Here is a 14,394-nt window from a genome sequence, read left to right on the forward strand (position 1 = left end):
ATAAGGTCTCAAACATACCCAGAGTGGATCTGTATTACCCTAATGACATGGCGTTAGTTGATATCTCTGCCTCATCCATTACCCATTCCATGACATTTTATCAGTGCTCATTTGTGCAAATAAATTCCAATGGACTAGGGCAATTAATCATTTTATTTTAATTCCTCATCCTGAATATTGATATTTGAATATGATCTTCTTGTCAGTCATGTTGGCAGCAAAGCCTATAGAGAAGTATCAAAGATTGCAAGTCAATGTAATCACTGGCGTCATTACACATACGTACATATAGAAGATTATATTTACATTCATTAAATGTAAAGCTTATCTGCATTGTAAACAAGCCTTGTTATTTAATATACCCACAAGATCAACAAGGTTGGGGAAAGGTAATTTACTTGCATTTTATAGTCAAACAGTTGGAGAGAAGTGTTCATTTTCCTACTATGACTATGTTTAATCTCATATTTATATTAAGCTTCATGTGTCACAGCCCCTTTATCTAGACAGGGGGATTTTTGGGAAGATCACGTCGACCCAACAAGGTTGCTACTTTTAAAAGCTATTACTTTTACACCGTTTTTTATAACGTTTTTTACACGGCGAAGCCTGGCAATGTGTGGTGTATTATCCAGCCATTTTTACACAGCATAATAAATATGTCCCTTAGAAGAGAACCTGAGCTGTGATGTACTTCTACCATTGAATGTGTGTCTGACAGTTCAACTAATAGTGTTTTTAAAAAAAATTACCTTTTAGTAGGACATAGACAAAACAATTCTAAGATAATTTGCAGTTGGTCTACATTTTTTACTTGTGTGTTTTTTAAATATGTCGATTTTTTTTTTTTGTTCTACAACTCTCAAGCTTGGAAATGTAAATGCTATCTGGTTGTTATGGCTTGCTTACCCTAGCAACCAGGCAGAAGTTTGGACGTCAGTGTGGAAGATGGTTGCCTGGGTCAAGGACAATGCCTTCAAAAGTAGGATCCGTTAGCAGGTTTTTAAAATATGGACAGGGTCAGACTGGACCAGCGGAACACCGGGTAAAAACTCAATTTGCCCCAGCCCTCGTGGCTCTGCGGAACCAGACCTGCATCCGTCTATGCCCAGCGCTGCCCCCTGATCTCGGTGACTAAGGCGGGGGCCTGTAGAGGGGTTACGGCAGAGGAAGGGAAACCAGAGAGGGGGGGGGGTTTGGGGGACCCTTTTGGTGGAAACCCCAGTGGGCCTCCAACCCACCAGTCCGATGCTGAATATAGATAGGATCAAGAACAGAACTACCACTGGTACCAACAGGCGCATGGGGCCTGACCACTTTTAGTGGCCCTTTCCCACAAGTTGTGAAAATAATAGTATACCTCCCAACATTCTGGAAACGGAAAGAGGGACAAAAATTTTGCTCACAGAGCGTGGGGACATTTTTGACCAAGCCCTTTTGCAGCCACACCCCCTAATTACCATGCCCATTTTACAAAATTTGCCAGGTTATGAAAGTTTGAACACATTACTGTAGTTTTTATATTTTAATACAGTTTTACTAATGAAGGGGAATTGCCCTTTTAGCTGTGAGTCTAGTTTTCTCCCAAGGGACAAAACTGTTACAGATGTATCTTAAGTATGTATTCTGAGCTCTGCCAATAGCCAATTAAGTTAGAAACATTGTTTCTTTTTTTGGCAGTTCAGTGCAATGATATCTGGACTTTACTGTACAAATGCAGGACTGCGGGTTGAGCTGTTAAAAGAGGGACTGTCCCTCTCAAAACGGGACAGTTGGGAGGTATATAATAGTTTAATATTACTATTATTTAGGGATCCACCGAATCTACTATTTGGGAATCGGCTGAATCCCTGAATCCTTGGTGAATGATTTGGCTGAATACCAAACCGATCTGAACCCTAATTTGTGGAAAAGTTATTCTTTTGAGTCAAAAAGTCACGTGATTATTCATATGCAAATTAGGATTTGGATTTGGTTCGGCTAGGCACAAGGATTCGGCCAAATCCGATTCGGTGCATCCCTACTATTAATATTACTTTGTAGTTTAGTGTAGTGATGTGCCAGCACTGCATAACGTTCCCCAATTACTTTAAGGATCAGTTGTGTTTTCACAATTATTTCTCTTGACTCTGTTGAGGATACAAAGTAAACTGTGATAGCTGATTGCATATTTGAATTACAACTCCCAAAATCCCTAGTAAACCTGATGTCATTAGAATGAACAACAGCAGGAACATTATTAATCTGACTTTCCTGTGCTTAATCAGTTGCTCATATACACTGCATACAAATGATTTACAAGAAGTTCCTTATTAGCTAAGCAACTTTAGATATATATATCAGCATTCTGTGTTGTGATAGCATCATCTCAAAGCCAGAAGAGTAAAAATAGATGTATGCCCTGGCATGCAGAAAAACTGCAAAGGAAATTCCAGGTATCTTTATTCCTATCAGAATGATTGAATTTACATATATATTTTGTGAACTTCACGGCAACAGGGAATTGCTCTTTTTTTTTGCTCTTACTGACGTGAAAATCTCATCAGCTCAATGATCTTTACATTGGAGCCCTTTCAAACAATGAGGGCTCTAGGACCTTAGAGAGCAGGACAGCACAAGGAGGTGTGGATGCATCTCTAATCCAGCAGCAGAGTTCCAGACAGCAGCATCAGTCGTGGTCCTGCTCCAGCAGGGAGACAGCTTGACAAATAGCATCTACCCAGGATACAGCATTGCTGGCAAAGGAGCACATGTGGGGCTTCATCCTGGGAATCCCTGCCTGCTAGCACTCAGAATCTAGACATGGATTTTTCCTTCTCTGTCCTCCTCGTCTCCCTCATACTAGTCTGGACTCACTTACTAGGTAAGAAACTATTTTACTCTTCTGCTGTTTAATAACAACCTGCTATTTTCAAATCAACTGCTGAACTAATAACTATTGTACTGGAGTTCTTCTGTTAAGCTTCTTTTAATAATATTGCTCTGTTTATTAAATGAATTACTAGGCTTTCCATACCGAAATAAAAATCAGAGGTAATACACTGCAAATTACATCCAGTTTAATACAAAGCTGGCCAGATTTAAAACACAGGTTCTGCCTTTATATTAAAGCTGGGTTCTCTACTATTTCCACTGCCAATAAAACATCTCTGGGAAGTTTGGAAACAAGCTTGCTGTTGGTTTAAGTTTGTGTTACTAAGTGACCACTAGGGATGGCTCATCCTAATATATAAATGAAAGCCATACTACGCTGCTCTGCATTATCATCCAGCCAGTTCTACAATCCATATCTATGGGCACTTGGCTACAATTCTTATGGGATCCATTATCCCAAAACCTATTATCCAGAAAGCTCTGAATTACAGAATGGTCATCTCCCATAGACTCAGTTTTATCCAAATAACCCTAATTTTTTTAAATGATTTTCTTTTTCTGTGTAATAATAAAACAGTAGCTTGTACTTGATCCTAACTAAGATATAATTAATCCTTATTGGGAGCAAAACCAGCCTATTGGGTTTATTTAATGTTTAAAGGATTTTCTAGTAGACAAGGTATGAAGATCCAAATTATGGAAAGATCCGTTATCCGGAAGACCCCAGGTCCAGGGCAGTGCAGTGTGTTGTAGCCAAACTGCTCTTTAACAATCACTAATGACCTCTAGAAATACGAGTTTTCCCTAGGCTGCATGCAGTTGTGTTAGTTAGAGATAGTTTACTGGAGCAAACGTGACTGTATTAATCGAAAGGAAAACAGACAATACAGTGGAAAACATGTAAATCACACATTTTATTACTTTCCTGTTATATCTTCAGCTGCAATGCTTTATGTGCTCTGTACACTGATGTGCTGTCATTTTTAAGATAAGACTGTAGACATATCACAATATAATATGTTTGTTGTGTTCTTTATTGGTTTCTACTGACGGCCGTGTTGTTGCTTTTGTGTTGGAAATTTTACATTTCAAACCTGTTATCGATAGAAAAATGAAAGATAGGTGTCACAGTATCTCCTTGTGCATCCTTTGTATATTGTGCAATGTAATTGGTGCTACAGGTGCCAAATACAGTGTTTGCAGTGGGTGTTAATGGGCTATTCAAGCACTGGGGCAACCCCTGAAATACATAGCCCCCAAATTTTAATATGATGATGGGCAAATCCTAAGGTGGGCTTTAAATTGTTGAAAATATTTTACAGCTTGAGTAGGGATACACAAAATCCTGGATTCGGTTCCGGATTTGGCCAAGATTCTGCATACGAATACGATTCCAAAAAATAATGTGACTTTTCTCTTACTCTCTTACTCCTAATTTACATATGCAAATTAGAGTTTGTATTTGGTTCAGGATTTGGCTGAAACTTCCCTAAAGGATTCAGCCAAATCCTAAAATAGTGGATTCGCTTCACCCCTATTTTAGTGATCTCCAAAATATTTTAATAAATAGGCTGATTACTGCATGAAAAGAGTAAAATTCCAAAACTGAATCAATAAAGCCTCGGATGTCAGGTGTGCTGCTCCAATAAGGCGAGTTGAAAAACTTGCCTCAGGCAGCAGCGCCGACCAGGTTTACAGCAGCTCCCAAAAAACCCCACTCCTGGTACCTTTAAAAGTCAGATTTCCAGTTTCCAGAATTTCGGCTTGCTAGTGCAGTGTGGCTCCTACATTAGAAACTGCGCTGGATGCCATAAAACAGCAAGCCATATCATCGCTCTCTCCTGTGGTCTATTGGGGTTTAACAAGATTTGTATGTGGAAGTAAGTCCCTTTCTATTAGGGATGCATCGAATCCCCAAATCCTTGGTGAAAGATTTGGCTGAATACCAAACCGAATCCGAATCCTAATTTGCATATGCAAATTAGGGGCAGGAAAGGAAAAAGTGGAAAGAATTCTTCTTTTGTGACGAAAAGTCACGTGATTTCCCTACCCACCCCTAATTTACATATGCAAATTAGGATTCCGTTCGGCCAGGCACAAGGATTCAGCCAAATTCAAATCCTGCTTAAAAATGCTGAATCCTGGCTGAATTCCGAAATGACTCCTGGAGTTGGTGCATCCCTACTTCCTATAAATGTTTGATGGATTTTATAAGTTAAGAATTATGATATATCTATTAACCTAGAAGACCTTTCCAACATCGCAAAGGGTTCTGAAATGTCAGTTTTTAATTACTTTTTATATATTATTCCTTATTAAGTAGAATGTCTGACATTACAATATCCTTCTGTATATAGGTATGGGATCCCTTGTCCAGAAACCCATTATCCAGAAAGCTCTGAATTACGGAAAGGCCATCTCCCGTTTACTCCATTTTATCCAAATAATCCAAAATGTTTACAATTATTTCCTTTTTTCTCTGTAATATTAAAACAGTAGCTTGTACTTGATCCAAACTAAGATATAATTAATAATTATTGCAAGAAAAACCAGCCTATTGGGTTTATTTAATATTTACATAATTTTCTAGTAGACGTAAGGTATTAAGATCTAAATTATGGAAAGATCCATTATCCTGATAACCCCAGGTCCGGAGCATTCTGGATAACATGTCCCATACCTGCATATACTGTTAATATAAAAGTCTTCTTATTGTATGTGTTGCCTCTGGCAAGCCAACATCTGTGTTTCACTGCTTTCCTCGTGTGAATGAAAGTCTGAAGTGAATCATATTATTTGTGGTCTTTCCCCCACTTAATGATTAAAGAGGACACACATTTCCAATTAAATAAAGTTATAGCTGCAAAAATGCCCGACTTTTTCTAGCTTCCATGTGATTGTAAAACACTAAAATAGCTGCTAAGCCGCACCAAAGAAACTAATCGCAGCTTTTATTTTCTAAGTGGTAATAGACTGATCAAAATGACTTGTTGTTTGCTCATTAGTTGCTATAGGTAACTTGGTCAGTCCACACTTATCTCAGTAAATGAGTATTTGTAGTCTTTCTGCAAATGCTAACTTTTTCTTCTTTAAGTTGTCTGTATAAACTATAAAAAAAAGGTCCAGGCCCCCAAACGACTGTGGGTCTGCTTCCTATATAGTTACACAACCCTACTCTGGATAGTTGTGAATAATTCCAAAAGCAGTGAACAGTGAGTTGGCAGGCAAGGGGCTGTGCCTAGAGCAATTAATATTGGGAATACTGTTGTGCGTGAACAAAGAGAGTGGGGAATGCAAAGTTGAACCATCCACCTTCTTCAGTATAAATATATATATACATACATATATATATATATATATATATATACAGTATATATATATATATATATATATATATATAATTATTGAAGAGACCGCACTCCTTTTCTTGCAAAATTCAAATTTTATTTATTGTGTACAGGGGGTGCGATTGGGCCAGGGCCCTGGCAGCTCACGCGCCACGATTCCCGGGCGGTTCCGGGTGTACGGAGGGGGGTGGAGGGCCCGGTAGCGCGACACTGCCTCTCTTGCACCCCTGGAATACACTAAGTCAGGAGCTAGGCTCTTATCCTTGTTCACTGGGTCCATGCAGCCCTAAATTCACTATGGCTTGATTTACTTTAGGGTTCATCTTTGGGCCTTCTGCCCCCCAATCTCCCATGTACATCCAACCCTGGTCAGAGGTGGAGAACAAAGAGAAAGGCCAATGAGAAACATCTCCCTCCCGCAGGTCATAGATTACGGAACCAGGACTTCCTAAACCTAATCCTGCAGCCGTGTTGTCTGCCCCCTCTATAGTTACATTACTGTCCATATGGCTAAACTGTATGATCCATGTGTTGCCAAATTACAGTCCTTGCACTCTCAGCCAGTAACCGCCAAATGTATATATTAATAGCAGTAAGGGCCACTTCCTCACTTCCTGCAGCTAATCTCATCCAGATGGATCCCATTTCCTCTATCATCTGATGTACACAAGTGTGTCTGTCTCTTAATTTTTTCATTTGTGTAGTTTTTTAAATTATTTTCTGTCTTCTTCTTACTCTTGGGATCACTGACCCCATCTAAAAACAAATGCTCTGTTTATAAATGTATTGCTGTTGCTACTTTTTATAACTCATCTTTCTATTCAGGCCCTCTCCTATTTCAGTCTCTTATTCAAACCAATGCATGGTTGCAGGTCCGGACTGAGAATTAAAATAGGCCCTGGCATTCAGGTACACAGAGGCACAATCAGCCCACAAAGAGGCCCAAACAGCCCCCACCAGCCCACTAAATACTGACTTTCTATGGGACCTTATAGCAGCCCCTCTGGCATTTGCCAGAACCCACAGTTTGCCAGTCCGGGCCTGCATGGTTGCTAGGGTAACATAAACTTTAGCAACCAGATTGCTGAAATTATAAACTGGTTGAATAAAAAGTTAAATAACATAAATATCACTCTCTGCATCATACTAAAAATATTATTTAACAGTGAACAACCCCTTTAAGCCCCTCTTAAACTCCACTGCCTCTTGCTTACTTCAAACTCTTCCTTCCAATCTTTGCTCTGCCATACTTCCGAAATACACCTCATGAGATCAGAGACAAAGTGATGCAATTGAAGGGAACAGCAAGAGGAAGGGACAGTAACTGGAGGCCACTGGATTTTCTCCAAAGACAAAACACCATGGGGCACATTTAGTTACCTGCAAATTTTCTCTTCTAAAGTCTCCGTCATACTTTGTGCGACTACGTCAGACGTTATTGTGTGATGAATATGTGTATTCATAAAAATGCGCAATTACGTCTCTCCAAAAGAACGTTGGTGTACTTTCGTCAGCGATGATTGGTTGGAGCGAAAATTTCATAGGGAATTTTCTCTAGCGTAACTTCCTTCATAGCGAAACTTCGTTAACTTACGTTTACATCAATATAAATTCAGTGGGTATATAAAGGTCATATGTATTTATTAGTGATGTTGGTGAAATTGGTAGAAGTGGCCACTATTTATTAAAAAATATCCAAGGAAGCAAAATGAAGACAGAGATCCTCTATTGTCCTAGGCAAAAAAAGAGTAAATTAGCATTTACAACTTGTAAACATAATCCCACTTTAAATAGGAAAAAACGCCAGCGTTTTGTTTATGACATTTGTTGGCATACAGGATAGGATGTCACTGACATAATAATGTTGAGGATGTAGCTTCATTGTATTAATTTGCCAGAACCTGGCAAAATAGATTTTGGTGAAAAGGGTAACAAATTGTAATTTTCACACTTTGATAAATTAGCAGATTTAGAAGCATTTGCCTGGGGAAATGCAGTGAAAGTTTTCCAGCAACAAGGTAATTCACTATCGATGTGTGTTGCTCGACTTTTAGTAGATAGGCGATGTCACTGCAAATTGTCTTTTTAGCGAGAAACACAATTCGCTTTTTGATAAATGTGCCCCCATGTATACCACTGGTTGGTAGGGTTGCCACTTTTTCTGGAATAAAATACCAGCCTTCCAATATTTTTGCTGTTTTTTCCTATCAATAACATTGGCATGAAGCATCATTTTTACCGGCCAGGCTGGTAAAATACTGGCCAGGTGGCAACCCTATACATGCGGCAGAAGGTTGCACTACATTTGCTTTACCATCACTACAAGATATTTATGTAAGGAGATGTAGAGTTAGAGCATTCAGAATTATTAAAGATAGAACTCATCCTTGGATCGGTTTGACTTATTAAAATCAGGATAATGTTTCAGGAGTCTTAAGGTCAGAACAGAGAAGTTTAGAAAAGGTTTTTATCCTCAGGCTATTAGGCTTCTTAATCATGATATGCCATCACAGTTATTTTAGTTTTTTCGTTTTCTAAATCATTTTGATATTGAGGAAACTATGCATATTTTTTCTTTTTTTGGATATTTTAGATGTTGTTACCCTCTGGTTGCTGTGTTTTGTTAACAAAATGACACATTGCACTTAAGTAGGTATTGTTTACAATATACACACAATGCACTCAAATTTATGGATAGTATAAGTGTTTCACAGTAGGACATTTAGTATGTATTTTCATATTATAAGCATATTGCTGCTATGTTTTTGAAAAATATGGTACTACATAGGCAGAGTAGGGCACACACAGGGAGCATATGGCAGGCAGAGTATGGCACACACAGGGAGCATATGGCAGGCAGAGTATGGCACACACAGGGAGCAAATGGCAGGCAGAGTATGGCACACACAGGGAGCAAATGGCAGGCAGAGTATGGCACACACAGGGAGCATATGGCAGGCAGAGTATGACACACACAGGGAGCATAGGACAGGCAGAGTATGGCACACACAGGCAGAATAGAGCAGGAGACAGGGAAATTTATCAGGACCACTGTAAAATGAACAGTTCACACTTTGCTTCATACAGTGACACAGTGCTGGTGCCCCTGCAGCAGGTGTGAACAGGTGAACAATGTGGGCACATTCAGTCTGGGTCTCAGGTGTGAGCAGTACAGGGGTTTATAGGTGTGACTCATAGAGGTGTTAGAGGTGTGAACAATGCAGGGGGATTATTGTCTGAATTTGAGGTGTAAACAATGCAGGGGCCAGTTAATCTCAGTATTGATACCTTTTAAATTTTACACAAGGTAAGCAGTCGCAGTTGCCATACTTTCATGTGGGGTGCTGCACAAGAATTCCCCTTGAAAAAGGTTTTACACAGAAACATAGGTGTAATTCTCATTCTCTGACAAAAGTATCCGCTTCCTTTTATTGCTTGTATATTCTGGTTACAATTTGGTGGTATGTATTTGAAAATCATTATTGATTTGATTTGTCTAATTGTATGAAGCATGTGTTTTGTATTATTGATGAATTTTCTAGAGACTTCTTTTGCAGTGCCACTTTTGTTTAGTAGTGTCACTAGAGGGGGGCGGACCCTGGTGCATGACGCTCAGTCGGGCCCCACCGCCGCATTTTCAGTGGCGCACGGGCTGCCGGGGGGCCCCTGAGGGGGTGCGGGCCATGGCTCGCTCGCACCCCCTGCTCCCCCGGTAGTTCCGCCACTGCTTTTGTTTGTATATAATGTTTTAATTATGCAAGCCCTTAATTATATAAAGCTGCATGACTACTAGGATCTACACTTCTTTCTCCCTTTTTCATAGTTTTTTCCAACTAAAAGTGCACTACTACACATATTATTACACATTTATTTTTGTTAAAAAGGACACTTTTTATATGTGAATCCCTGGCCTTGTAGTCTGCAGTAGCTCAAAGGCCTCAGGTCTGACATGTCTGCTGTATGTATTCCTAAATGTCAGATGTACAGAGAGCTCACACATTTCTTTATGCTGCCTGAAATAATAAACCCATATTCATTTTGCAGTTTTGACCTAGACGCCATCAGTAGATGCCAAATACATACTTCCCATAAAGGTGCTAAAAGTGGATTTTGTAGTAACATCCAAAATGTCTTTTGTTGGCATGCTGAACAAAGCTTTAATTTTGTGGATTTTCTGCCAATTTAAGAGGACACAGAGGACTTATAAAATGTCTACAGATGCCGAATTTAGAAGCCTTGTCAACTTGTTATCCAGGTTAGGTTAAATGCATAGTGTCACAAGCAGAGCAGCCGTCAAGTAGGGACACCCTGGGCAGTTTTACTGGGTCTGGACAATAAAAATTTCTGTTTTTGTTTTTTTGAAGGGGTTATTCATTTATTATGATGTAGAGATTGATATTCTGAGACCGTTTGCAATTGGGCTTCGATTTTTATGTCCAGTGTTTTTTTTAATTATGTTGCTTTTTGCTCTGCAGCTCTCTAGTTTAGAGTTTCAGGAAGTGTCTGGTTGCTAGGGTCCAAATTACCATAGCAACCAGCCAGTGGTTTGAATAAGAGGCTGGAATATGAATGGGAAAATGAATAGAAAAATTCATACCTCCCAACATTTTGGAAACAGAAAGAGGGACAAAAAGATTTGCCGTGTTCGTTTGCCATGTTCATTTTACAAAATTTGGTAGGTTATGAAAGTTTGAACACATTTCTGTGGTTTTTTTATGTGTTATTACAGTTTTTCAAATGAAGGTGAATTGCCCCTTAAGCTGTGAGTCTAAGTTCTCCCAAGAGACTTTCTTATCTTAAACTGTTGCAGAAGTATCTAAGTATCTATTCTGGGCTCTCTGCCAAAAGCCAATTAAGTTAGTAACTTTGTATCTTTTTCTGGCTGTTCAGTGGAGGAGATCAAAGAGGAAGTTGGGACATTTTAGTAATAAACCTGGGACTGTGGGCTGAGCAGTCGATATCAGGACTGTCCCGTGAAAAACGGGTCATTTGGGGTTTCAGCCATATCCTAAAAGAGTGGATTTGGTGCATCCCTAGTATAGAGTATTAGAATCTATATTGGAAATTTGGTTAAAAAATGGGCACAAAACATGGAAAATATCAGTAAAAATGTGCACTTCTGTAAAGAACAATTCTGCACAGTACAATTACCTCAGGCACATTGCCCTCTTGCCACTACAATGATACTGGAATTCAGTGCTCAGTTATGAAGGGCTTGCTCCCTCTGCATCTCCTCTGATCATAAGAAATTTCAGCAGACACTCAATGAGATCCCACGGCAGCCAATGTACATTGGTGTTAAAGGAACAGTAACACCAAAAGTGTTTTATGAATATATCATGTAGTGTTGCCCTGCACTGGTAAAACTGATTTTTTTTGCTTTGGAAACACTACTATAGTTTATATAAACAAGCTGCTGCGTAGCAACAGGTTAAATAGTAGATAAGAGATAACACCATTATGTTTTACCGTTATGTTCTACAGAGCTTATCTGCTGTATAACCTGAGCCTTTTCTTCTTTGAATGGCTGCCCCCATTGCTGCACAGCAGCTTATTTATATAAACAATAGTAGTGTTTCTGAAGCAAACACACCAGTTTTACAACAAAGTTCCTCTTCTTCGGGTGACTAATCTCCCCGAAATGCCTTCCCGCCAGCAAAAATGTGAACCCCCGGCCGGATGGCATATATAGTGCTTTGTCTTTCTGAAGTCATCCGTAGTTTACTCATGAGACAGCTTCGGGTGACTTCGGAAAACGAAGCGATACGTATGCCATCCCGCCGGCGATTCGAACTCTTGCCGGTGGGAAGGCATTTGGGGATATTAGTCGTCCGAAGAAGAGGAGATTTGTCAATGGGTGACTTATCTCCCCCAAATCTTACTGTGTTCCACCAGTCTTAACAGTGTAGGGTAACACTTTATTATATTTTTATTACTATAAAACACTTTTATAGTTTGCTGTTACTGTTCCTTTAAGAAATGTGCCTGGCAGTTAATTGTTTGTTGACAGCTAATTGTGGCATGCATGAGGGTAGCAAATATACACACCCCAGCTACAAGCTTCATCCTTATACTTGCCACATGCCCATGACAGACGGTGAGTAGTGTAGTATTAGAGTAGTAGTAGAGTAGAGTAGTAATGAAAATTTAGCTTATTTCCCAACTTAATCTTGTCCCTTAAGAAAGGGCTAAAAAAAACTACTAGTTTTAAGAGATCATTGAAACAGGGCCAGGCCAAGCCAACAGGACTGTTACATGGTATGTCAGTGATCCTTTATAGTGGTGATATACATCTTTCTTCAGTGTGAGCTAAGCAGTGGTCAAGTCTGTGTTATTTCTGGGAGCTTTGTGTATACCAATGTCTGTGCTTGTCAGGTTATGCAACTTGCCTAGTATAGTCCTGCTGTACAACTATATACATATCTGTATGCACAAGCAAATCAAGCCAGGGATACACATGAACTTTATGCTGCCATCCACAAGTGGTTAAAAATTTTCTTTTTAGTTGTGGAAAACTGTTTTACTATACTTCCTACACAGAATCATTACAAAGTATTATGAATGGCAGGTTCACATGAATTGCTAATATGACAATGAAATAGTGTAACTGAGCTGACAATCCTTTCTGTACAGAAGGGACCTGTCATTTATAACAATATATTTCAAATCGGTGTGGTGCTTGGGGGAGAAGGTCACTAAAACAGAATGAAGCAAATTACTTGGCATAAATCTCATCCTAAGGGGAAAAAAGTATTTTAAATGCAGATGATGATTATATTTCTATAGGGTTTATTTACTAAGGGGCAGATTCACTAAGGGTCGAATTTCGAAGTTAAAAATACTTCGAAATTCGACCCTCGAATTGAAATCCTTCGACTTCAAATATCGAAGTCGAAGGATTTAGCGCTAATCCTGCGATCGATCGATCGAAGGATTTTTCGTTCGATCGAACGATTAAATCCTTCGAATCGAACGATTCGAACGATTTTAATCCAACGATCGAAGGAAAATCCTTCGATCAAAAAAAGGTTAGCAAGCCTATGGGGACCTTCCCCATAGGCTAACATTGACTTCGGTAGGTTTTATCTGCCGAAGTAGGGGGTCGAAGTTTTTTTTAAAGGGAAAGTACTTCGACTATTGAATGGTCGAATAGTCGAACGATTTTTACTTCGAATCGTTCGATTTCGTTCGAATTCGAACGAATTTAACCAATTCGATGGTCGAAGTACCCAAAAAATACTTCGAAATTCGAATTTTTTTCATTCGAATCCTTCACTCGACGTTAGTGAATCTGCCCCTAAAACTCAAATGAATATCAGTTTTTCTTCAAAACAAAGTTGTCCAAACTCCCTTCCACGAACTGAACTAATTAATCAATAATGTTGTCTCGAAAGACAGAGAGGAAAATAAGCTGCAACAAAATCGATTGACGCTCCGAAAACATAACTTTCTAGAATTGTCGCTGTTAAAACTCGACTTTATTGGATGAAAATCTGACTTTATGGGGTAATCTAACGCAGATCACAATGTCAAGAAACAACTTCAGAGACATATACCAATGATTTCTACATGACCTCGACAGGTGCGAGATGGAGTATTTGATTTTTCATGCTTTGAATTATAATAAATCTCTAAAAATTCGAGTTTTTAATTTTCCACTAAAAGGTTTTCCCCCTAAAAACCTTGACCAGAAAAAATGGAGTATAAATAAAAACCTCACTCTTTAGTCCGTCTAAAGAGATCCTTGATTACATACAAAGAGTTCCTCAAAAAATAATTTGCCGAAACAGCAGGCACGTTCCATTGAGCATCTGTCAATATCTTTCTGCATTATTGATTTGCATTCTACATTACTGATTGCATTTTGTCTCAGTCATGTTCACATTGTTCTTACTTCACAGCCTTAAAGACATGATCCATTTTATCATTGCCATGTGAGAACCAGACATGAAGGAATCCCCTACAACAGGCTGTTCAGCCGTTGGTTGCTATTGGTTAACTGCACTGGTGCCATTTATATGGGAGAATGTAATATTGCAAATTTACACAAAAGTTCATTGGATATTGGATGTGCGGGAAACCTTTTTGTCCCTCTTTCTATTTAAAAAATGCTGTCCTTTGCAGGTTGCCCAGATCTTTCCAGGTAGGAATAAAAGAGCCGGCTTTTCCTATC

The 14,394-nt window shown here is 39.1% G+C and overlaps 1 protein-coding gene across 1 annotated transcript in view; it reads left to right on the forward strand.

The window, feature by feature from the left end:
* Positions 1–2,679: 2,679 nt before the first annotated feature.
* Positions 2,680–14,394, forward strand: part of LOC108698980 (leukocyte tyrosine kinase receptor) — an 88,554-nt gene continuing 76,839 nt past the window's right edge. The window contains exon 1 of the mRNA XM_018230838.2: positions 2,680–2,863. Within this exon, the coding sequence (XP_018086327.2) occupies positions 2,803–2,863 (61 nt within the window). The 5' untranslated portion in view covers positions 2,680–2,802. The remainder of the gene's footprint in view (positions 2,864–14,394) is intronic.

Source organism: Xenopus laevis, chromosome 8L (assembly GCF_017654675.1).
Source record: "Xenopus laevis strain J_2021 chromosome 8L, Xenopus_laevis_v10.1, whole genome shotgun sequence".
In the NCBI taxonomy this organism is placed as follows: domain Eukaryota; kingdom Metazoa; phylum Chordata; class Amphibia; order Anura; family Pipidae; genus Xenopus; species Xenopus laevis.